Here is a 24,444-nt window from a genome sequence, read left to right on the forward strand (position 1 = left end):
TATCTGTTAATCATGATTTATTACATTTATCAGGGAAGTTCTTTGTTGATCCAGCTCTGCAAAATCATCTCGAAGTGCCACTCTAGGCAAAGATGTAGTATTTTGACAAACGTACTGTTTAAACTTGATAAGCTTTATAAGAAGTTTGCCAGCTCTATACTGGCAGCAGCAAAAATAAATCCTAGGCAAGCAGGAACTAGGTCAGATGTGTTTCGCCTACAGCGTAAACGCTGGCCCTAACTAGCTAAAAATTTCAGCTTTTCCTGGGGGATAAGAATAAATTTCGATATATTTTATCTGTTGTTAGTTTAGTCGATGCTTTGATTCATAATTGTGCTAAAGATGATGTCTGTAGTCTCGAACCAGGCCTTAAAGCTGTGTAATTTTAGCTTCAGAAGCTCAAGCGCAGCTTTTACATGGAACAGAGTTGCAAGAGATATCAGTCTTTTAGTAAAAACTTATTTTCTGTGTTTGACATCTCGAGTGCATTCCTGTCCTTGCAGACCTCATGTGTTTAGTTACTGGAGTGTAGTTTTGGGGATCCCTGTGGTGTTTAACACAAGCAGTCAAGCATACTCACACGTGCTCACAGTCCCTGTACTCACCCTTCTCTTGAAAACATTGAGTAATATTTATAGAATCACAGAATCATGGGATGGTTTGGGTTGGTAGGGACCTCAAAGTCCATCCAGTTCCACCCCTGCCATGGGCAGGGACACCTCCCACTGGATCAGGGGCTCCACACTCCATCTAACCCGGCCTTGAACCCCTCCAGGGATGGGGCAGCCACCACTGCTCTGGGCAACCTGGGCCAGGGCCTCCCCACCTTCACTGTGAAGAATTTCTTCCTAATGTCTAATCTAAATTGTCCCCCTTACAATTTAAAGCCATTCCCCCTCATTCTGTCACTACCTGCGCTTGTACAAAGCTCCTCCCCAACTTTCCTAGAGCCCCTTTCAGTACTGGAAGCTGCTCTAAGGTCTCCCGAGAGCTTTCTCCTGGCTTAACAACACCAGCTCCCTCAGCCTGGCCTCACATGGGAGGTTCTCGAGCCCTTGGATCATCTCTGTGGCCTCCTTTGGACTTGTTCCAACAGTTCTGTCCTTCCTCTGCTGAGGATGCGAGAACTGCACACAGGGCTCCAGGTGGGGTCTCACCAGAGCAGAGCAGAGGGGCAGAATCCCCTCCCTGGCCCTGCTGGTCCCACTCTTTTGATGCAGCCCAGGACACGAGTGGTTTCTGGGCTGCGAGCACACATTGCCAGCTCCTGTTGAGCTTCTCATCAACCAGCACCCCTAAGTCCTTCTCCTCAGGGGTGCTCTCAATCATGTCATCCCCCAGCCTGTAGTAAAACTGTGGATTGCCCCAACCCAGGTGCAGGACCTTGCACTTGGCTTTGTTGAACCTCATGAGGTTCTCACAGCCCCACCTCTCCAGCCTGTCCAGGTCCCTCTGCACAGCATCCCAGCCTTCTGGCATGACAACTGCACCACTCAGCTTGGTGTCATCTGCAAACTTGCTGAGGGGTGCACTCAATCTCACTGTCTATCTCACTGATGAAAATACTAAACAGCACCTTCACTTCTTTCCATTATCTCTGCCTGAAGAACAATATTCTTGTTGATTTTGAGAGCCATTAAATGTATTGTTCGACTCTGACTGAATTTCTGTTTCCTCAGACTCCCGAAGAGCTGGATGATTCTGACTTTGAGACTGAGGATTTTGACAACCGAAGCAGAACAAGTATTCAGACCGAAGATGATCAGCTCATTGCCGGACAAAGCGCGAGGGTAAGGGACAACACTGAGCATCATCACACTGTGACGTGCCTTCAAGAAACAGTTCAGCTTGCTCTGAAACTCCAGACCAAGGTTCTGGGGGGTCATGGTGAAAATGTTGGATCAGAAAACAGGTGTTCTTGGTTTCCAGTTTTCTGGATGGGAGGCTAAGTGAAATGCAGCATGTTCTGGTCTGATGGACAGGCAGAAATGTCTGTGTGTTAGTCTGGATGTTCTGAAAGATGAAAATCCCTTTAATACCCATGAACTACTTTATACTTTGGCATCACAAATGTTGTAGGCGCTGCCGTTTGTTTCAGAGAGCTCCTGCAGGGAGATATGGGGCAGCTCGTTCCATTGTACTCATGCTCTTTTCAACACACAAATACAGAGTTTGTGCACAAGAAAGTGATAACTCTGCATTTCGGGCACTCTTTACAAAGTGTCTTCTCACACACGTGTTTGGCCACTGAGCGTTTAAGCAAGGCACTGTTGAGAGCAGCTCCCAAATGAAATCATTTAAACCAACTGCATTTCCTATGACTGTTAAAAATGAAAGCATTCATAGGCAATATATAATCATTAATAGGTGAGGACTTAAAATCAGTACCTTGCAGGAAAAATAGGCCTTACCTATTGTTTTTATTTGACATGCCCCCTTCTGGGTCGATAGCAATTTACACTCTTGGGGAAGTGCCACAAAAGATGTTTTTGTGAAGGCTCTTCTAGCCTGAAACCAGACATGAAGTATCCAGGCGTTGTTTATCAAACTCCTGCCGTGCTGGCTGTTGAGTTATACTAGCTGGGAGTACTCTCCTTCCTTGTACGAGTGTTCTCTATCCCTGTAGCCCTCTCCCCCATTTTATTTAAATGCAGACGTTTCTAATTTCCCTTTTAGCGCAGCTGCTGTCAGAGGCTGTTTTGTACCAAAGGCTCCTTTTCATCTGCTCCTGGAGGCATGAGCACCCCTAGTATTTATGAAGGCGTGGGCACTGAGTCTCATACAGGCTGTAAACATGGTCTAATGGATTTTATTCAGGAACAAGCACATAGTCTTCATTTTCACTTACTCTTTCCTCAGTAGGCATGTTTCAAAACAGTACATCTAGCTTTTTGCAGGAAAGAGACTTGTAATATTTCTTCCAAACGTTGCAGCACTGCAAGATACTCAAGTGGAACTTCCTTTTAAATCTCTTCAATTTTGTAGGAAAGGCAAGTCCCTCCTCTCCTTGCAGTTTGGCTTTGATGGATGGTATTATCTGGCCAACTTGTTTGGTATCTAATAATTGTATCACGCAAATGCCCACGTTGCAGATGTCAACTTGTCTTTCTGGGCACTCGTTCTTAAGAAAAAGCATAAACTTTGGTTCAAAATGGAAGGAAATGGTTCTGTAAAGCCTCTAGGTAGAGGGTTGCTATTAAATTTTTATCCTCCGTCTACATGACTTGAATTGGTTATTAGCGAAACGTTCCAAAAAGCCTTCTGCAAGCGGTGGCAGAAGGCAATGTGAGAAAACTCTCTCTTTCAGGCTATCATGGCCCAGCTCCCTCAAGAGCAAAAAGCTAAGATTGCTGAGCAAGTCGCAAGCTTCCAGGAAGAAAAGAGTAAATTGGATGCTGAAGTGTCAAAATGGGATGACAGCGGTAATGATATAATTGTTCTGGCAAAACAAATGTGCATGATTATGATGGAAATGACCGACTTCACCAGGTGAGTCTTCATTTGTGCACATCCTCCTCCTCTCACAAGTGGCCGGGATGATGATCTCTCAGTGAAATAGTTTGCAAGCGCTCTTAAGAGCTTACTCCATATAATTTCCTTTAAATGGTACCCTGTGAAAGCCCGTGTATTAGCTCGGGAGATGCATTACTGCACAGTGACGGGCTGGTAATAACTGCTTAAATTGATCTATAGATACACAGCAGTTATTGCCTGCCTGTCTTCCTTTCTTTCTTAAGGGTGATTTTTGTCCCAAGGAATATATATATATTTGCTCGGTGCCTTACAACATTAAATTCTATGAGCTTCTTGATATTGCTGTGCTGCAGAAATAGTTCCTAGTGCAGTTATTTGCCAAAGAAAGAGAGGGGGTTTGATGTCTTTTGAAATTCATTTATGAGATTTTATACAACGCTATTTTTTAAACTTGATGTTGCGTTCCATGAAAATTGCCAATCTGTCTTTTAAAATGTTATCTCTTATCATCATTAGGTTGCTTAAAACAGTAAAGTTTAAGACTTTTTATTCCTAGATTTAATCTAAATATGGGGAGGGCTGGAAAGGGGAACTGTCTTGAAAATGAAGGTGCTGTCATGGTTACACCTGCAACCTGACTCACAGTTTGGGTGAGGAATGGCTTCCAGGACTGTATGGAACAGGAGGAGAAAAGCAATATCTAGTTCACTCTCTGGTTTTCTGGTGCTAGAAGGTAGGCTCTGTCCTGTTTTGCAGAGGTAAAGGTCCACTGAAAAACACGTCAGATGTGATTAGTGCAGCCAAGAAGATTGCAGAGGCCGGGTCGAGGATGGACAAGCTGGGGCGGACCATTGCTGACCACGTAAGTCACAACTCATGTCCATAAGCCTCCAGCACAAGTGACCAACGGCAGATCTTCTGTCATGCAGGCATGACTAACGGAAGAGTTTGACGTTTTATGGGGGTGTTTAAGTGATATTCCACGTTTGCTGCTGAAAAATTCTAGCCAATTCTGTCTGGTTGCCCTCCTGCCATGCTCGCAGTCGTGTAAGGAGCTAAATACGTCCAGGAGTAACACCAGCAGCTCCTAAGCTTAAATCAAGCACCTACATTTTTAAGGTAGCCATATGCCAGCGCTGCTTCATGTCACACAGTATCTAGGCCAATTTCTCCATAAACGGGACTGAAACTGAATTCGAGTTGCTTCTGTCGTGCTCAGAATACATTCAATGCTTTTCAAAGCAATGACAGGACTGCACAGGCAACACCATAATTACTGCATGTGGCCTGTTACACAACCTCTAATATTATTTCTGTGGCAGCTTTTTAATATTCACAATTTTCAAATGCCACATAGGCTGAATGGCGAGATTGTCAGTGCACTCCAGTGTTTTTTTAACTTGTCTGGTTGGAGTTGACTAGGAGTTTGAGCAAGGCATGTGGTGACTCGAGCATTTCTGCGCTGTCCCAGGCTGTTGTTGTGCTGTGTGTACAGATACTGGAGAAGAATTATAGAATCATAGAATGCTGTAGGATTGAGTGAGTCTGGGCCAGTTCAGGGTTTGAAGCAATGCATCTGCCTGTCCTGAGCCACTCCAGAAACTGGTTTGGGCCAAGCAAAAGCACTTTCCGTCTTGGTCCACACCGAAATTGCAGAGAAACATCAGCATTAGTAATAATATTCTGCCTTCAACAGACTCCTGAAATGCAGGTAGGTTACGTTTGAGACCGTGGACTAAGCTGTATCTTGTACAGCTCTCCCTTGCTTTTCAGTCCTAAAGTCATAATGCAAGGCTTGAAATAAAACCGCGTCACTTCGGAAGTAAATCTTTGTAATGCAGATCTCTCTTTGAGTGTTGCATCCCGAGGACATTGTCTTCGCTCTGATGTATTAATGATGCAGGGAGGAACATTTGATGGGGAAACAAAGTTGAAAAATGTGTTTTAGAATGGGTCTCCTCACTACTGCATTTTGCCAGCTTTATTTCTGGAAGAATCAGGTCCTGGTCTGTAGGTAAATGAAGCAAGGAGCGATTAGTGTTACAGATCAGGCTGAAGGTTTACAATGTATATTCTTTTTAAATTTGAATGTTTTACGTGAATGTGGCATGTGGTTTTCTGCACCGAGAAATCTCAAAATATAGAAGAAAATGAAACAGCTCCTTTTAACAGAAGTAGGGTCCTTAAAAATGTAAAAGATTGAGCACGTGTCTGAAGATAAATACAAGCAGGACTGTACACTTAGTCATTCTGACCAGTATAGAGCTTTTTTTCCCAACTCAATATACTAACGCTGCCAGCTTGTGTAGTTTGTTAGTTATGCTGAAACTTGTAGGATTCTGTTGATGTGCAGCTCCCTGGAGGTTACAGAGGATGGACAACGCAAACATTTCAGCTGAGCACGAACACCTTCCTTCCCCTAGTAGAGGTGTTTAACAAACAGCTGGGGTTCGTGTCCTGTTCTGCATGTGACACCGGGTGAATCACGACCCTCGTGTGAGTTTGTCAGGCACTCCTGACTCACGCCGCCAGGCAGTTTTACAGCACGTTTCCTTTGAAGCCATAAAAGCAATTATCCAAGGTATTTTACGTCTCTTGAAAAGCGTCTCGCCATCGGCTGGCGGCTTTTCCCAGAGGTGTTCCATCTCCTGCTCAAACAGCACTCAGCTTGTTTGGAATGGAGAAACGGGAAGAAGTTACGAGTACAACACAAATGAACGAGATCTGGAGCGAGACAATGATTCTCCGTGTCTTTTTTTTTTTCAGTGTTGAAATACTTATAAAGCAAAAGACAAATTCTGTTGCTTTTTCTCTCCAATATCAGTGGGAGGTTGTATCGGTATCCGATCATTATATTGAAAGGAGCTGGAGGGAAGCTTAGGAAAGCTTCTCAGCCAAATTTTCAGCAGGTTCTTGCTGTCGGGGGTGCTTCGGGGCTGCGCTCTGGGCGCTGGCTGCCAGCTCTCTAGGGTGGCAGCTGCTGGCACACACACCATGTGCCTGTCCTGACACAGGATCTGCTTCCTTAATGCCTGCTTCAGCCTCTCTGGCCAAACAGTGCCCAGCCCAGCCGTTACGTGGGGCCGGTGGGGCCCTGTCTTGGGAATTGGCGTTACCCTAAACTGGAGATAGAGTGTGAGGAGGAAAAGTCTCCGCTGTCGCTTGCTGACACCTACCAGACACGTGGTGATGGGGGCTGTGTGCTTGTCGCTGTCAGCTCTTCTGTTTTTCCTTGCCTCTTTGCTTTCCAAAAAGGGCTAAAAAGGTGAATCTGCTTCTCTGCAGGGGAGGTAGGAAGTGAATGGAGGGGGGTGTTTGCTCTGTCAGGGATGGATCCCAGATTTTGTAGAAGCACAGAACGGTTTGGGTTGGAAGGGACCTTATAGCCCATCCCGTTCCAACCCCACTGGATCAGGTTGCTCCAAGCCCCATCCAACCTGGCCTTGAACCCCTCCAGGGATGGGGCAGCCACCACTGCTCTGGGCAACTTGGGCCAGGGCCTCCCCACCCTCACAGCAAAACATTTCGTCTTAAAATCTCATCTCCATCTCCCCTCTTTCAGCTGGAAACTATACCTCTCGTCCTCTCCCTGCACTCCCTGACCAAGAGCCCCTCCCTGGCTTTGACTTGGAGCAGCTCAGCTTTTGCCAGCCCTGCGGCTGAGGCTGCGGTAGCGTCTCGGTTTTGGGCCTGGGGAGGAGGGGGTCTCCTCCAGCACAATTAATTCTGTCTGCAGTGCCTCACTCTGCTGAGGCAGATTCCTGTGTGTGGGAATCCTCCCGAGCTACCTCTGCAGAGGGTCTTGTGTGTCGATGGCTGTTGTAGATTGATACAATAGCATAATCTTTCTTAATCAGTGTTGAAATTGTTGCCTTTGGGGTGTTTTGGTTTTTATCTGAGTGTTCCTGCTTAGGCAAGGACAGGCTCCTACAGGCATCCGCAGTGCCTTTTGTCGATGTTCAGTTTTATCTTGCGTTACATCTCTATTCAAACATCATCTAATCTGTCTTTGAACTGAATGCTCTATTCTGCTCATAGAAATAGCACACACGGCAGAGGATGTGGTTTTCCAGCTCGCGTCATGTTGATAAATACAGCTGAATAATATCTCCTCTGCCACTGCTTCCCCCGCTGCCTCCTCCAGCCACTGGGAGCCACGCGGCAGCCTCTTTCCTTGAGAGTGTCCTTCCTGAAACAGTTTCCGTAAGCTCACAACCCATGAAGTTCCTCGAGTTGTTCAGCGGTCCCTCTGTCGTGTTGTGCATTAGTCAACATGCACCTCGCTCTGCCGCGGCGCCGCTTGTTCTGTTTGTTAGATGAGCTGTTTGGGAGATGGAGAGCGCTTTCCAGAATGGTAATTTCAGCTTTTCATTAGCTCTTTGGCCAACGCTATTCGTGGGCTTTCTCTAAAGCATTTTGTACAGCTGACTGATATTGATTAGCTTAAAAAATTAACCTGCAAGCTTTGCTGCTTTGTTATTCACAGTTTTCACTTCACTGATGGAAGCAACGTGCCTGTGTAAGAGTTCAGGTCCTTGGGGTGTTTCATTGCCCTCCTTGGGAGTAAGAAGGTGATTTTTATTGGTTTGTGGACACACCAGGTCAGATGCACACAAAGCCATCCAGATCTCCATAACCTGTGCTACACAGCCTGATGAAACTTGGGTGCCTGCTTCTATCTCGTAGCTGAGGAGAGAAGATCTGCAGTGAGAACAAGGGCTCAGCCCCTGCTGCTGACACCCAAGAGGGGATTTTTGCCTTGCTCTAAAGAGAGTGGAAAGGCTGTGTGGCTGTAAGCAATAAACCTCAGCTTCAGTGGAGCTTTAAGCAGTAAATTGGTGCCACGTTTAAAAGGTTATTCTTCTGAGCACACCGTGTCCATTATGAATCTTCATTTGACGCTCTGTTGTGCAGGATCGGGGTGCTCGAGGAGATGGGGGTTTTGCTGCAGGGTCTGGGCAGCAGGAGGAGCGAGCAGGGGCTGGGTGAAGAGAAGCAGATGCTGCTTCGAGCAAGGCTCTTCTCTCCTTGTCTGACACGGGTAAATCCCTGCAGCCGCCCGTGCTTTCTGTGGAGGTTTTGGTGCTGGTCTGGAGGCAGCCGGTGCTCGGCTTCTCCCAGATGAGAGGCTGGCTGGGCAGACCTGCAGCTCAACCATTGCCCAGAGGGGAGAACTCATGGTGTGCCCTGCTTGCTTGTCCAATCAAGCTAAGCTGTGGGGCCAGGGAAAAGCATTTGGATCTCGTACGTGAGAGCTTGTGTCTGTGGGGTGCTAGAAAGCCTGCAGTTAGTGATCAGGGATTGTGAGCCAGGATCCTGGATGCTGGAGCCCTGACGAGTTTCTGGATGGGGTGCAGCCTTCCAGGAAGGGTGGAGATCACTGCAGGGTCTGCCTTCATGCATGTATCTGGACTGGTGGGAAATCTGTCATCTCAGGCACTGTGTGCCGCACAGCCCGGGGTGTCCGGAGGCCAGAGCCGGCCAACGGCCCATGGATTTACTCAATCACGAGAGGCTCGGTGCCCTCACTGGAGTGCAGGCAGCTTGAGGTGCCGCACCAGTGCCAGATGCTTCAGCAGCGGCGTGAGAGTCTGGTGCACACAGTGTTTGGGGAGGTCAGTGCTTTGTTTGCTGGTCACCATGCAGCCAGAGTGTGCTGGTGGATCTCAGTTGGCCCGTTAGGCTTTGGAGAAGCGATGGTGGCCACCACGCTTGCTGCCATTTTGAAAGAGGCTGCAGGACTGGTACGGGGAGTAAAAGGCTTCCCGGAGCCTTTGTGTCTTATGCTTGCAGATCCCGTTTTGGACTGTGGCTGCTTCTCAGCAGGGCTTCTCTTGTTTTGAAATCCAGCGTGAGACTGGTTCATTAATCATTTCACCACTCAGCTCTGCAAAAAAAGGGATGGCCCTTCGTTTCTGTCCGAGAAAACAGCTTTCTGACTGCACTGCAGTCTCCGGTACCTACGTAGTCTTTCAATTGCAAAGCTGAAAAACTGACTTTTATCTTCCGGATGAGTGCTTCAGCAAGCACTTTAAACATTTTATTTCATGCCTGGTGAGGAATCTGGCTTCCACACTGCTAAGAAATGGGAGCAGAAGTCAGGAAAATATCTACTTTGCTGGAGATAATTGAGTAACTGCTGGCTTTATCATTTCCTAGCCTAGAATACTTCAGATTGAGGATTGAGGCTGGGTTTGTTAACATCTGCGGTTTGCAGCTTGAGATCTTGGCTGTCAGATAATTGCTGCTGTGTTCTGTACAGCGTACAGGTTGGACCTTTTCTGGTTAACAAACCTGCTCTGGAGAGGTTCAGGAGCCCTCGTCCTCCTGCTCCTCCTCGCAGGGAGCCCAAGGGCAGTTGTGCAGCCAAAAGGAGCCCCAGCGGCTTTGTCCAGCGGCTGCCCCTGTGTTCTGGCTGCCCCGTTTATTGTTTAATCACAGAATCACAGAATAACCAGGTTGGAAGAGACCCACCGGATCACCGAGTCCAACCGTTCCTATCAAAACACTAAACCATATCCCTCAGCACCTCGTCCACCCGTGCCTTAAACACCTCCAGGGAAGGTGACTCAACCACCTCCCTGGGCAGCCTGTTCCAGTGCCCAATGACCCTTTCTGTAAAGAATTTTTTCCTAACGTCTAGCCTAAACCTCCCCTGTCGGAGCTTGAGGCCATATTTTGAGGCGTTTCTAGTTTTTCAAATGTATTTAGTGATGCCTTTGTGTTGCCCAGTTGTCTTTTGAAAACCAAAGCTCAGCAGAAAGGGAAACGATCCCTGGAGCACGTTCACTGTTACGGAGCGGAGTTCATTGAATCATAGAATAGTTTGGGTTGGAAGGGACCTTAAAGATTACCTAGTTCCACTAGATGAGGTTACCCAAGGCCCATCCAGCCTGGCCTGGAACACCTCCAGGGATGGGGCAGCCACCACTGCTCTGGGCAACCTGTTCCAGTGCCTCACCAAGAGCTGTCTGCTTTCTCTCTAGATGTTTTCTGTTCCAGTTTTCACGATTGCAAATAAATCTTCCCCTTTGTTTTGCAGTGCCCCGACTCTGCCTGCAAGCAGGACCTCCTTGCCTACCTGCAGCGCATCGCGCTCTATTGCCACCAGCTGAACATCTGCAGCAAAGTGAAGGCTGAAGTTCAGAACCTGGGAGGGGAGCTGGTTGTCTCTGGGGTACGTATGAGCCGTGACATGACTGGATCATGCGGTTTTCCTTTCAAGGGTGACAGTTATTCCAAGATAAGCTTTTATGCTAAACATAACAGAATCATAGAATCACCAGGTTGGAAGAGACCCACAGGATCATCGAGTCCAACCATTCCTATAAAACACTAAACCATATCCCTCAGCACCTCGTCCACCCATCCCTTAAACCCCTCCAGGGAAGGGGACTCAACCCCCTCCCTGGGCAGCCTCTGCCAGTGGCCAGTTTTCCTAATGTCCAGCCTGAACCTCCGCTGGTGGAGCTTGAGGCCATTCCCTCTCACCCTGTCCCCTGTCACTTGGGAGAAGAGCCCAGCTCCCTCCCCTCCACAACCTCCTTTCAGGGAGTTGGAGAGAGCAATGAGGTCTCCCCTCAGCCTCCTCTTCTCCAGGCTAAACAGTACACGGACAGGAGATTTGGGAGCGTTCGGTCAAAGTTTTAATGTCTGCAGAGTTTATGATGCTGCCTGGGCTGCCTCGTTGTTCTGGGAGGAAACGCTGTTCGACAGGGGGAAAAAACAGGCTTCCCTTTCCCTTACTCAGCAGCGTTTGTAGACAGGTTCTCTTTACCTTTGTGTAATCCACTGCCTTTCCAGACTGTGTTTCACTCTCAGTGAGGTTAAATCACTTGAATCAGCATCGCTAAACCCACCCCGTGGCTCTGCACTGCGTGGAGCACGCCGGGGTGCTGTCGTGCTCCGGAGATGTTAATATTCCAGAATAGCCGTGCCCAGAAGAGCCCTGGCCGAAAGCAGCCGTGGGCCAGCCTGCTGCCTTATTCCAGCCGCTACTTAGCGCATCATTTTTTCACTGGGGATCATTAAATGCTTCAACCTAACAGGAGGCTATCTAGGGGGAGGGAAGTGAAACGAAATTCTTAATTCCTTCTGGCATGTTGTTCCTTGCCCTGGATGGGGACGTCTGATCGCTGGGGCTTTTGCCCATCTGTGCCCTGACCGAGGCAGGAGGTTTGGAGAAGGGACAGAAACGGCTCAATGTCAACATTGCCATTTGAATCCTTAACCGCTTGCTGACATTTAAATATTTCAAGTGCCCAAACTTATTAGCAAATCCTTTTCTGCCACCAAACAAGCCCGGGACGGCGGTGGCTGCGGGAGGCGGGCAGTGACCTGCTGCTGGAGCAGCGGTGTTGGGCCACGCTTACGTAAGCTGAAGGCCTCGTGCTGTCCGAGGAGTAGATGGGTCACTCTGCAATAATGCTCCAGGGTTTTACCACAGTTATTCAGTGTCTTCAGGATTTACACACCCTTCTGCCCTAAATCAGGTGCACGAACAGCCTGGTGTCTGTAGCCTCATCTCCTGGTTTTATCTGTTCTCCACGTGTCTGTCCTCTGGGGCTAAACATCGCCAGAACTAGCGTTAAACTCCCAGATCATCAAATAAAGACCTCTGCCCAGAAGTGAAATCCTTCCCGGTGCTACCATATCCTCCATCATTTTAATGCTCTGGTAAATTGGGAGCCACCCAGGAAGGGGCTCCTGGCTGCAGATGCAGTTGTGTTCCCTCCTTTCCAATATAACTTCACGTTATAGAGGGATTTAAATATTTATTATCAGTGATTAAGATATTACAGCTTTATTAACTTCATTAGCGCATTAGCTACTGTTAAAGCTTCATCACCGAAGCAGGCAGCAGCACACAGAGGTTTTCCATTGCCATTAGTGTGGCAGGGGCCTCCCCACCCTCACAGCAAACGTTTCTTCCTAAGATCTCATCTCACTCTGCCCTCTTTCAGCTGAAAACCGCTCCCCTTGTCCTCTCCCTGCCCTCCCCAATAAAGAGATAAGGTTTATGTGGGCTCTCCAGCCTCTAACTCCCGTGTTGCCGTTGGCAGGTGGACAGTGCCATGTCCCTCATCCAAGCCGCCAAGAACCTGATGAACGCCGTGGTGCAAACCGTGAAGGCGTCCTACGTGGCATCGACCAAGTACCAGAAGTCCCAGGGCATGGCTTCGCTCAATCTCCCTGCTGTCTCTTGGAAGATGAAAGCTCCGGAGAAGAAACCCCTGGTCAAGAGGGAGAAACAAGATGAAACCCAAACTAAAATCAAGAGAGCATCGCAGAAGAAGCATGTGAACCCGGTGCAGGCTCTCAGTGAGTTCAAGGCGATGGAGAGCATTTAAAGAGGTCTCTGCTGTGGTTATTCTCCCTTTAGCCCACACTGCTCCTCCCAGAACTCTACTTTTCGTATCCTAGGGATTTCTCAGAAGTTTACTATTCCTCACAATGTATTTACTTAATATAATTTTGATAACTCTGTTTAGATTACGTGGGGAGATACTCCGATCTACAAGTCCTACCGCTATAGCTCCAGCCTGCGGCAGTGTGTTCCTTTAGAGTGCTTTTAGATTTCGGGGGGGGCATTTCTAGCAGAAAATTATTTTGTATAATCTTGCTTTAAATAAAATTTTCGATAACCAAAGAGGGTTTGACAGTAACGCTAACGGTTAACACTAACAGCTGAATCGGGCTACTCAAAGAGTGTGGGTTTGCATTGGGATCAGGAGAGGAAAATTAGGTCTTTTCACTCAAAAAAATTGTAATTGAAGTATTGTATGAATTAGTGCATTCCTGCTGTTGGGGAGGAGAGCGAGCAGGCTCTGTACGCTCCAACGAGGCTGAAAATGCAGCAGGTGCTGCCCAACAGCGGGAGCACAAGTGGGAATCAGCCAGGAAACCTCTGTTCCCGTGCCCGGATGGGTTTGCCGAGGGGTCAGGTTTGGAGATGTGGTGCCTTGGCTGCGCGGTGCAGCCTCTCGAGTGGGTTCCTCGTGTTCCTTCGCCTCTTCCAAGGGGGTTTCACCGCGTCGCTGCCAGGGGAGCGCCCTGAGCAAATCCAGGCGACCACACACTCGCGGAGGCGGCCGATTGCTTCTGTACGACACCGGACGGGAATTTTAATGCCTGGTTACCAATTACTAATGTATTTTGCTGCGGGACACTAATAAAGTTGCTTTTACCAGCCGGCGTATTGTGGTGCTGTGAATGGAGCCTCCCCCGCCCCGGCATTCAGATGCAAATCGGCTTTGTGCTCATTTCTCATAATTGCTCCACATCCGCCTGGGGCTTCCAGAGGCGCCCAGCGAGCGGTGTTTGCTCGGGCTGCAATTCAGACTGTACATTATTGGTGATAACTGCGGCTACAAGGTATAATTTCCCCGTCTTATTTAAATTTTATGAATTTCAGTGTGGTTTACACTTCCCAGTGAAGTCCGGTGCTGGAGGAGCGGCGCCTGCGCAGGTCACAGCCTTCTACAAAGCATCCATTAGCGGGGAGAGCAGCAGTTAATGTTTAAACCACGTTGGAATTGCAGAGCCGAGCCTTGGCAGGGTTACGTTATAATTCTATTTATCTCGATCAGTTTATAATTTACTATATCGAGGTTATTGCTGATGGGAATCAAGCTAAGTAGTTCTTGGGATATTTTTGCCTCGTTTATTATGGTTTCAAGCAGTTCAGACCCTCAAGCAGATGACAAACAGCTGAGTTACTTACCTGTTCCCGTGCGCCTTTAACATCGGAGCAGCATCAGTGCCGAGGGGAGCAAGCGCAAGTGCCCAAGGGGCGATGGAGAGAGAAGCCGCTGTCTCCATTTAGGTGCAATTGCCAACCACTTTTATACAGGATGGGGGGTTTTTTGAGTCGGTGCCGTTCTGCAAGATACGGACACTGAGTCGCCCCAAAATGCCATCTATTAATGAGCTTCAGAACCAGCCCGTGCGTCGAGATGTACAGATTTGTGTATATTTAGCTTTTAAATTAAAATCACAGTTTATGCCTCAAACCCCGAGCAACAAGTTGGCAACAACGGCCGCGGGGTCTCTGACACCGGGCTGGGGAGCAGAGGGCGGCGCGAGGCTCCTCGCGTCCAGAGAGGGACGGAGGGCAAGCTCTGCCCTGCCCAGCTCTGGTTTTATCCAAGAAACTTCTTGGTTCTCGCCCGGGACGAGCCATGACCGCGGGCGGGTGTGTGGGCCACGGGCTTGGCAAAGGGATGGATTCCCGCGTTCCCTCTTTATCCCCGGGCTCCGTCAGTCACCGGGATGGACTCGGTTAAAGGACGGAGCGCCCGCTGCGAGGAGGTTTGAACTGTGACCATCAGACAAGGGACGGTGCTTTTTATAGCAGTTTTAGGTGCCGGCTCAGTCCTGCAGGGCTGGAAAGCAGGAAATTCTGATTTCACAGCGGCCCCAGAGCCCGGGTGCTCGCAAGGAGCCCGGCACCTGAGCAGCACCAGGTCCTACTCCAAGCAAGGAGTAGCAGCGCTGGGGCCTCTGGCTCGTTGCAGACGAGCTCGGGGCGGCTCTGGTTCCAAGCAGATCAGGATCCACCAGTCTTGGATGTGCCGGATCCGTCCTAATCCAAACCGTGTGGCAGCGGCAGCGTCACTCCCGGGCAGCAGCGCTGGCTGCCCAGCAAGGGGGTCCAGACGTGAGCAAAGCGCTCGCTTTATTAGAGCCAAGTGGAAAGAATTACAGTAATTACTGCTTGATGTAATTAAGCACCGGGGAGAGGCTGGTGCAGTCGGTCGGCACTGCTGGAGGGGAATGTGCGAGCGCAGCAGGTTGTGAGCTCGGTGCAGGGATGAGGTGCGAGAGCCTTTCAGTCACCTTTGCCAGCAGCGCGTGGCAAGCGGAGCTGCCCCATCCCTTCCTGCTGCTCAGCACCGCGCTCCGACAGCGGGAGAAGAAATCGGAGCTCCAAAGGCCAGGGACGGCCAGGACCCGCGGTGGCTTTGGGCAGAAAGGGCTGTGGGATGTCCCTGCCCACGGTGTGGTGGGAGTGGGACACGGCTGCTTCGCAGTCACCGCCTGAAACACCCAAACATTTATTGAACAGCAGGGTTTGGGGAGGTTTTGCAGCGTCCAGAGAGGCCGTACCCGAGCGCCGCAGCCCCCTGCTCAGCCAGGAAGATGAACCCACACTGTCTTACAGTGTTTTAGCAAAACCCCATTAAATCTGCAGGAGTCTCATTCCAGATTTCAAGTGCTCTTAGAATCATAGAATCACAGAATCACCAGGTTGGAAAAGACCCACCGGATCATCCAGTCCAACCATTCCTATCAAACACTAAACTATGTCCCTCAGCACCTCGTCCACCTGTCCCTTAAACCCCTACAGGGAAGGTGACTCAACCCCCTCCGTGCACAGCCTCTGCCACTGCCCAATGACCCTTTCTGTGAAAATTTTTTTCCTAATGTTCAGCCTGAACCTCCCCTGGTGGAGCTTGAGGCCATTCCCTCTCATCCTGTCCCCTGTCACTTGGGAGAAGAGCCCAGCTCCCTCCTCTCCACAACCTACTCTCAGGTAGTTGTAGAGAGCAATGAGGTCTCCCCTCAGCCTCCGCTTCTCTAGGCTAAACACCCCCAGCTCTCTCAGCCGCTCCTCGTAAGACCTGCTCTCCAGCCCCCTCACCAGCTTTGTTGCTCTTCTCTGCACTCGCTCCAGAGCCTCAACATCCTTCTTGTGGTGAGGGGCCCAGAACTGAACACAGGATTCAAGTATTCAATTCTCTTAATTCAATTCAGTGGTGAATCAAGCCATGTTGCATTTTTGCCACTTTAACTGTGCGTGAAGGCTTTGCACGGAGGTTTAACAAAGGCTTTTTCCATCCAGTGCTCTCCTCCCACCCGGAGCCGCGCTGCTCCTGCCCCGCTGGGAGCCCAGCCCTGGGCAGGGGGATCCCAGAGGACGGATGAGAGGGGTACAGAGTGGGGAGCAAATCACCCCAAACTGTGTTCTACAATAGCAGGAAAGGCAGGGGGTTCAAAACTCATCATTGGGTAGGTGTGGCGGGGTTGGACTGCTGAGCTTACAGGTCTTCTCCAACCTCAGTGATTACATGGCTGGAAAAATCCAGCCTCAGCCCCAGAACTGACCATCTTGGAAGCCGCCTCCAAAGCCAAGAAGAGCACGAGCAGAGAGACTCTGCAGTTTGCTGGGGGGCAGTTTGCTTCCCGGCTGGTTACGCCTGCGCGAGCAGTTCCAGGGCTGCTCCAGCCCAGGGCTCAGGGAGATGCCTTGACCCCTGGGACACCTGCCGTGCTGGAGCTGCAGGACCCATACGGAGGCCGTGGTGGAGCTGGGCTCCCTCGAGGCGCTCGTGGCCTCCTGCTCCGAGCAGAGACTGGATTAGAGCCCTCTGGAGAGCCCTCCACCCATCAGCTCAAGGGACTGACGCTCCCATACAAGCACGACACAATCCGGAGGCAAACAGGGCCAGCCGAGCACCGAGACGCGTTGGACAAAGCAAATACAGGATCACTTCACTGCGGGTCGTCGCCAGGCAGGAACAAAGGCATCAGCGCTGGGGGAACATGCGCTGCCTGACAAGGCCAGTCCCACACCCCTCGGTCCTTCCCACCCCAGACGATCCTGCACCCCGAGACGCGAGGGCTCTAATAACGACACTGCTGGCCCCCTCGCCCAGTGCAGGGATCACATTTAGTCCAGCAGTTTATTCGGAAGAGCGTTACATGGGTGCCATCAACTCTCATGCTGCTGCCATGAATTACCTGGAACGGAGCTGGACCTACAGCTACTTTCATCTTAATTCCTGAATGATGGTATTTATGGAGCCAAGGAGTTCCTTGAAATAACCATCCTTGTCGCCTTCCCTCTGCTCCTCGGCCGCCAGCTCCTCGTACTCTCTGCGCAGGAGGCTGAGGGTGGAGCTTAGCGCCGGGTCCCCCTGGAAGCGCTCCTTGCAGAAACCCATCAGCACGCTGACCGTCTTGAGGACCTTCTCCCGCGTGTCGTGCTCCGGCATGGCCAGCAGGTTGGAAACCACCACGCACCAGTCCTGCTCCACCACCGCCGGGACCAGCCTGACTTGCCGGTACTGCTGGAGTTTCTCTTCCATTTGATCTCCGCCGTGCTGAGAGGCCTCAAGCAGCATCTGTGGGAAGTGGCACAACAGGGGTTAATACCCTTATTGGAAAGCAACTGCTCCCAGGAGGTGACATCTGTGGGAGAGGAGGATGCACGTCCCATAATGCCTGCCCTGAAGGTGACTCACAACAGGAAAGCAAGACCAGGCTGTGTCCTGGTTCCCTGTCACCTGTGCATGAAGTTGGCCACAGGGGCTGAGGGCCAACCCTGCAGAACTCTTCATGTCCAGGAGGTTCGTATTGACTAGCCCTGAAATGGGACTCAAGGAGAAGGAGGTTCAGCTGTAAAGCTTCTGGGTCTGCTGCCTCAGGACAGGCTCGTCAGAGCCTGCCAAACATCCCTGCTTGGCTTCGTGTGCTCCACGGAAGAGATGCAGAATCACAGAATCATGGAATCATTTGGGTGGGAAGGGACCTCAAAGCCCATCCAGTCCCACCCCTGCCATGGGCAGGGACACCTCCCACTGGATCAGGGGCTCCAAGCCCCATCCAACCTGGCCTTGAACCCCTCCAGGGATGGGGCAGCCACCACTGCTCTGGGCAACCTGGGCCAGGGCCTCCCCACCCTCACAGCAAAACATTTCTGCCTAAGACCTCATCTCAATCTCCCCTCTTGCAGCTGAAAACCATTCCCCTCATCCTATCCCTGCCCTCCCTGCTCAAGAGCCCCTCCCCAGCTTTTCTGGAGCCCCTTTCAGTACTGGAAGCTGCTCTAAGGTCTCCCCCCAGCCTTCTCTTCTCCAGGCTGAACAACCTCAACTCTCTCAGCCTGTCCTCGTACAGGAGGTGCTCTGGCCCTCGGATCATCTCCGTGGCCTCCTCTGGACTCACTCCCACAGCTCCATGTCCTTCCTGTGCTCAGGACTCCAGAACTGGACACAGGGCTCCAGCTGGGTCTCACCAGAGCAGAGATCTCAGTCTCCTCCAGCCCCGGCCAGACCTTCCCCCTCCAGCCTGGTGCAGAAATCCCCAAATGCTGGAATTCCACTGGCTGGTGCCGAGAGCAGGAAGGTGCCCAGGGCTGCCAGGTCCCCAGGCCAGGGGATGCAGGACACCTCCCGCCACCACCCCGATACCCTGGGTTGGTGGAGCAGCTGGATAGCGTGGAATTCCCCAAACAGGCTCCCCCAGCCGATCCTCCCAGCTGAGCTGGTGGCCCACTGTGATAATTACTATGTGTGTGTTAATTAGGTCTGCAAGGCAGGGTTGGTGGCCTCGCTCAGCCAGGGCAGGCGAGGGCTGCGCGGGGCTGGGAGCAGAAATCCAGGCCTGGGCAAGAGAGGGCAGCCGGCGTCCCCAGCAGCAGAACCGCGTCGCAGGCCCGCGAGGAGCCTCGGAGGCTGTCGGTCTGCAGGGACCCGAAACGTCGTCTCTGCTGTCTCTGCCCCATCCCCGTGCGGCTGCTGCAGGGAGCCTGGCCGCCGTATCCCACTGATTGATGGGACAAGGAGGGACAATGCCGAGGAGAGCTCCCCTCTCCCAGCCCCTCGGGATGCCAAACCCTGCTGGTCATGCAGGATTTCATAGAATCATAAAATCACTGGGTTGGAAACGACCTTTGAAATCATTGAGTCCAAACATCCCTGTCCACTGCTAAGCCGTGTCCCTGACCACCTCATCTACCCATCTTTTAAACCCCTCGAGGGATGGAGACTCCATCATCTCCCTGCGCAGCCTCCACCAGCACCTGAGAACCTTTTCCACGAAGAAAATTTCCCAAACGGCCAATCTGAATCTGCCCTGGAACAACTTGAAGCCATTTGCGGAGAAAAGGAAAGGCAGCGGCAGAAAAAGCTGTTCAGGTCCCCCAGCAATTTGTGTTTTGGCGCAGAGCGCTGCCGATGGCCAGTTATTATTTCCAAGCCTCTTTAACCATCACTCACCCCACATCTGCCACTGTGGGCTCTTCCATTGCCTCTGCACCATCCCCAATCCGAAAGACATCAAAAAATGTCATTATTTTAATATAAACCCGAGAATATGCGAGGTTTAAGGTCACTTGCAGGGCTGGGAGCAGACGGGGAATGGTGCAGGTAAGAGGCTCCCTTTCCCTGCGAGCAGCAGCCGGGAGCGCCGTGCCGTGCAGCCGCACCTGATAAGATTTCAGACTTGCTAAAATAATTTGTACCTTTACAAAGTCTCCTGGAAAACAACGGCTTTCAACCTGCAGCCGCTGCGCTGCAGTGCCTGAAACCCGAGTATTACAGCAGCAATAATCTGCAGGGCAAATTGGCCATAAACGGAGCGAGAGTGGATTTAATTTCCATTCTCTAGAGTAAGAGAAACGCACAGACTAAACAACGAGCGATGGCAAGGAAAGACGGGTTTTAAACTGACATTTACAGCCGTAATCCAAGGGACTGGAAAATAAAACACTTAACGGTGTGGGCCTGGCTCCAGCGAGGGACGGGCAGGCGCAGCCATGGTGGCCGGTCCCCAGCACTTGGACACCACAGCCCAGCATCTGTGTTAGCCACTCATGTCGCTGCTGTTCTGCTATTTAAACACCCCCCGGTGGAGACGGTGGCGGTGATTTAATGAAAAATAAAGGTTTACGCTCTCTCTGGGCTCTTCCAGGCACTTGTGTCCCACTGCGGTGCTGGAGGGAAGGCATCCCAACAGCATGGACTGTGGTGGATCAGCCCCTCCTCATCTTCCGGCAAGGATGCTTGATGCCCCCTTTGGCTTGGTGAGGGGTGAAGGTGAGGAGAACCTGGCCGGATCCCATCCCTTCCCTCCCACCTCCTCACCTTCTCCATGATGAGGTCGTAGAGGAGCGTCACCACGCGGACATAGAGGGTCTCCATTCCCTTCTGCCTGAAGAGGCTCCTGAGCACCTGGAGGCCACCCAGCTTGAGGAACTGCTGCTGGGCATAGGGGAAGTGTCTCAGCATGGAGGACAGTGCGAAAAGAGCCTGTGGGGGAGAGAGCTCCATCAGCACAGCGGCCACGGCCACTGCCTCTCATTGTGGCCTCCCAGAGAGATGGGAGAAACACATCCAGCCCATTTGGGCAGAGCTCCCCAGCACCAGGTAGGAAAAGACCCACTGGATCATCAAGTCCAACCATTCCCATCAATCACTAAACCATGCCCCTCAGCACCTCATTCACCCGTCCCTTAAACACCTCCAGGGAAGGTGACTCAACCCCCTCCCTGGGCAGCCTCTGCCACTGCCCAATGACCCTTTCTGTGAAGAACTTTTTCCTAATGTCCAGCCTAAACCTCCCCTGGTGGAGCTTGAGGCCATTCCCTCTCGTCCTGTCCTCTGTCACTTGGGAGAAGAGCCCAGCTCCCTCCTCTCTACAACCTCCTTTCAGGTAGTTATAGAGAGCAATGAGGTCTCCCCTCAGCCTCCTCTTCTCCAGGCTAAACACCCCCAGCTCTCTCAGCCGTTCCTCATAAGGCCTGTTCTCCAGCCCCCTCACCAGCTTCGTTGCTCTTCTCTGGACTCGCTCCAGAGCCTCAACATCCTTCTTGTGGTGAGGGGCCCAGAACTGAACACAGGATTCGAGGAGCGGTCTCACCAGTGCCGAGTCCAGAGGGAGGATAACCTCCCTGGACCTGCTGGCCACGCCGTTTCTGATCCAAGCCAAGATGCCATTGGCCTTCTTGGCCACCTGGGCCACTGCTGGCTCATGGTCAGATGCAGTCAAACCTCTCCTCGCCAAGCAGCATCTCCAACAGCCCTTTTTCCTCCGAATCCCAACCCTTCCCGGCACTGCGAGGCTGCCCAAACTTGGATGACTTCCACCCAAACTCCCACACCGACTGACACTGCATTTGCGGGCGCGATAACCCAGAGGGGCTGCGCCCGAGCACCTGGACAGACCCAACGCCGTCGCTTCTTCTCAGACTAATCCCACCGGCTCTTGGTGCAGATCCTGGCCACGGACTAAGGACGGGGCAGAGTGGGCTGCAGCATCTCGAGATGTTTTAGATATCTGGGGAATGACCTCTCCCTCCCAGCCGGAGGGCAAAATCATGTTGTTTTCCAGGATGTGGCCTCAAAACAGGGTCTGTCGTGGTGCTGCACCATGCAGCGCCAGCGAGAGACACCAGCACGCCTGCCCTTGCCTCCTGGGCCTCGAGCAGCACAGGGTTAACACTGAGGAGACGACCAGGGCCCAGCACTGGATTTTACGGTGCTCTGACCATGCTGCTGCCCGCCTGGGGACAGGGACACTCCTCTGGGCGCCTGGCGGTGAGCCGAGCCGGCTCCTCCGCACACCGAGGTGGACCGTGCATGCCCTGTTCTCCACGGACAGATCCGAGCTGACAGCCGCGTCTTCCCCACTCCCACTGGTTTCTATTTTCCATCTTCTGAGCCACTACCAGTGAATCAGAGGATGTTTCCATCTCCTTTATTAACCATAAGCCAAAGGACAGTGGAGGGAAGAATTGCTCTTGTGGCCCCACTGCAAGCGCCAGGGTGGAAAACCCACCAGAGTGGGAGCTGCCCCACACGGGAAGGGGCTGGAGCACCAACTCATCCACAGGATCTTGGGCTGGAGAGATGGAAGGCCAGAGGCAGCACTGGATCTAGAAATTAAAAGCTTCTTTCCTCCTGGAAAAGGGGCCTCAACCCTCGGAGGATCTCGTAAGGTCTTAGGAAAATGCAGACAATGTTGAGCTCAACCTTCTCATTCTTCTCTGGGGCTGCCAGCGTGATGCATTCAGGGTCACTGGCAAAAATTGTCCCCCACCAATGACGGGTTCAGGTGATGCTCTCTACAACTACCTAAAAGGAGGTTGTGGAGAGGAGGGAGCTGGGCTCTTCTCCCAAGTGACAGGGGACAGGACGAGAGGGAATGGCCTCAAGCTCCGCCAGGGGAGGTTTAGGCTGAACATTAGGAAAAAAATCTTCACAGAAAGGGTCATTGGGCAGTGGCAGAGGCTGCCCAGGGAGGGGGTTGAGTCACCTTCTCTGGAGGGGTTTAAGGGACAGGTGGATGAGGCGCTGAGGGACATGGTTTAGTGTTTGATAGGAATGGTTGGACTCGATGATCCGGTGGGTCTTTTCCAAGCTGGTGATTCTATGATTCTATTCTATGATTCTGGTGAGGGTGTCCGCATGCCCAGGCCCCACTTCCAACCCCAAAATGAGCTCTGGATCGAGCCGCGGGCACTCCCGGGAGATGTTCCTGAGCACAGAGCACCCCGTGGTGTCCCTCTCCGGCCGGGACATCCTCCCACCCATGACAGCCAGGGGGTTCCCAGCCTCTCCCAAGCCTTTCGCCCACTCACCATGGACCGAAGGGGAACAGGGGAATGTGTTTGTGGCAGCTCATTAAAACACAGGCTGTTTGCGTAACAGCAGGTGCATTAAAGATGAATGAAGGAGCTGGTGGCTGCCTCGCCCCGCCGAACCCCCTCTCGCAAGAGGTTACCGTGTTAAACACTTGGGCTGGGCTTTCAGGAGCAGCCAGATAATTTTATGGCCCATAAACAGAGGCGGCATCGCCCGCTAAAGCGAGGGTAATGAGATCTCATGCTCCAGGGAGTCTGGCAAGGAGGGAGGGAGGCAGGCGGTGAGGAAGTCCCCCCGATGGACAGCGCTGCACATTTGGCTGGGGGCTCTCAGCGCTGCTCCGCTTGCTCGGGAGCCACCGCCGTCGGCGGGACGTGGGGCTGGCTCCAGCAATTAGCTCCTTCCAAACGTCAGCTCCCACGTTCGTTAGCCTCTGACGGCCGTGCCTGCCACAGGGACCCCCGCCTTTCCTGCCAGGGGGAAGCAGCTCCCCACAGCGCCAGGGAGCAGGGGGGATCCAGCAGCCTGGGGGGCACCACAGCCCACCCAGCACAGCGGCCCACGCTCTCAGGAGGTCAGCGATGTCTCAGGCAGCGCTTCCATCGAGTTCAGCACAAAAGTCATAGAATCCTAGAACTGTTTGGTCAGAAAGGACTTTTGAGATCACTGAGTCCAACCACACCTTTCACTGCTGAACCACCCCTGAGCGCTTCATCTACCCGACTTTAAAATCCCTCCAAGGATGGAGACTCAACCACCTCCCTGGGCAGCCTCTGCCAGTGCCCGATAATCCTTTTGGTGAAGAAATTTTTCCTAATATCCAATCAAAACCTCCCCTGGTGCAACTCAAGGCCATTTCCTCTCGTCCTATCACTTGTCACTTGGAAGAAGAGCCCAGCACCCAACTCACCACAACCTCCTTTCAGGGAGCTGTAGAAAGTGAGAAAGTGCTAAGAAAGGCTTTTCCCAGAGGTGCATCATCACTTTCTCACCTTCTTCTTGACGGCCAGGGGTTGTTCCGTAGCCAGGATGACCAGGAGCTTCTGCAGCGCGCCACCCTCGATGGCTTCTATCTGGACTTTGGGGTTACTGCAGGGGAAAGAGCGAAGGGCAGGTCAGCAGCAGAGCGGGACATGGCAGGGAGGGACAGAGCCAGCTCTCCTTGGGGCAGCCGTGCCCCACAGTGGGCACCAATGAGGCTCATTTCAGCGCCCCCCCAGCTCCCACCAGTCGTAGCTCATTGTTATGGAGAAGCCTGAAGCCACCCCAAACACAGCACACGACCAAAGCAACCTCACACAACAGCAACAGGGCTGGGGAAGGGCACGGCGAGCCATCTGTGCCACCCCGCCACATGCCCACATCCTACCCACCCTCCCCTGTATTTCCCTCAGAGCCTCTAATCCTCTCGCTTTGCATTGCATCTACTCCTTAACAGCCTGTTATTTCAGCTCTCTTTCCCCCTCACCCACTCCACACTCGCTGCTACCCCACCGGCTGATTTAATCGTTCCTGTGCTGCAGCACCAGCCCTGCAGCTCACCTGGAGGAAGGTCCTGCTCGTCCCCTGCGCTTCTGTATCACAAATTACACCTGGTCTCACC

General features: G+C 51.9%; 2 protein-coding genes across 4 annotated transcripts in view; one reads left to right on the forward strand and one right to left on the reverse strand.

Moving 5' to 3' along the window:
* Positions 1-13,663, forward strand: part of CTNNA1 (catenin alpha 1) — a 125,508-nt gene extending 111,845 nt beyond the window's left edge. The window contains exons 14-18 of the mRNA XM_069869624.1: positions 1,680-1,790; positions 3,308-3,489; positions 4,231-4,336; positions 10,517-10,651; positions 12,537-13,663. Coding sequence (XP_069725725.1) covers positions 1,680-1,790; positions 3,308-3,489; positions 4,231-4,336; positions 10,517-10,651; positions 12,537-12,824 — 822 coding nt within the window. The 3' untranslated portion in view covers positions 12,825-13,663. The remainder of the gene's footprint in view (positions 1-1,679; positions 1,791-3,307; positions 3,490-4,230; positions 4,337-10,516; positions 10,652-12,536) is intronic.
* A 3,441-nt stretch (positions 13,664-17,104) lies between these two features.
* Positions 17,105-24,444, reverse strand: part of SIL1 (SIL1 nucleotide exchange factor) — a 112,021-nt gene continuing 104,681 nt past the window's right edge. For all 3 annotated transcript variants that reach the window (XM_069869666.1, XM_069869667.1, XM_069869664.1), the window contains 3 exons: positions 23,834-23,930; positions 20,343-20,507; positions 17,105-17,600 (listed from right to left, as the gene is read on the reverse strand). In XM_069869666.1, the coding sequence (XP_069725767.1) occupies positions 17,247-17,600; positions 20,343-20,507; positions 23,834-23,930 (616 nt within the window). In that variant the 3' untranslated portion in view covers positions 17,105-17,246. The remainder of the gene's footprint in view (positions 17,601-20,342; positions 20,508-23,833; positions 23,931-24,444) is intronic.

This window comes from Phaenicophaeus curvirostris, chromosome 15 (genome assembly GCF_032191515.1).
Source record: "Phaenicophaeus curvirostris isolate KB17595 chromosome 15, BPBGC_Pcur_1.0, whole genome shotgun sequence".
NCBI classification, from domain to species: Eukaryota; Metazoa; Chordata; class Aves; order Cuculiformes; family Cuculidae; genus Phaenicophaeus; species Phaenicophaeus curvirostris.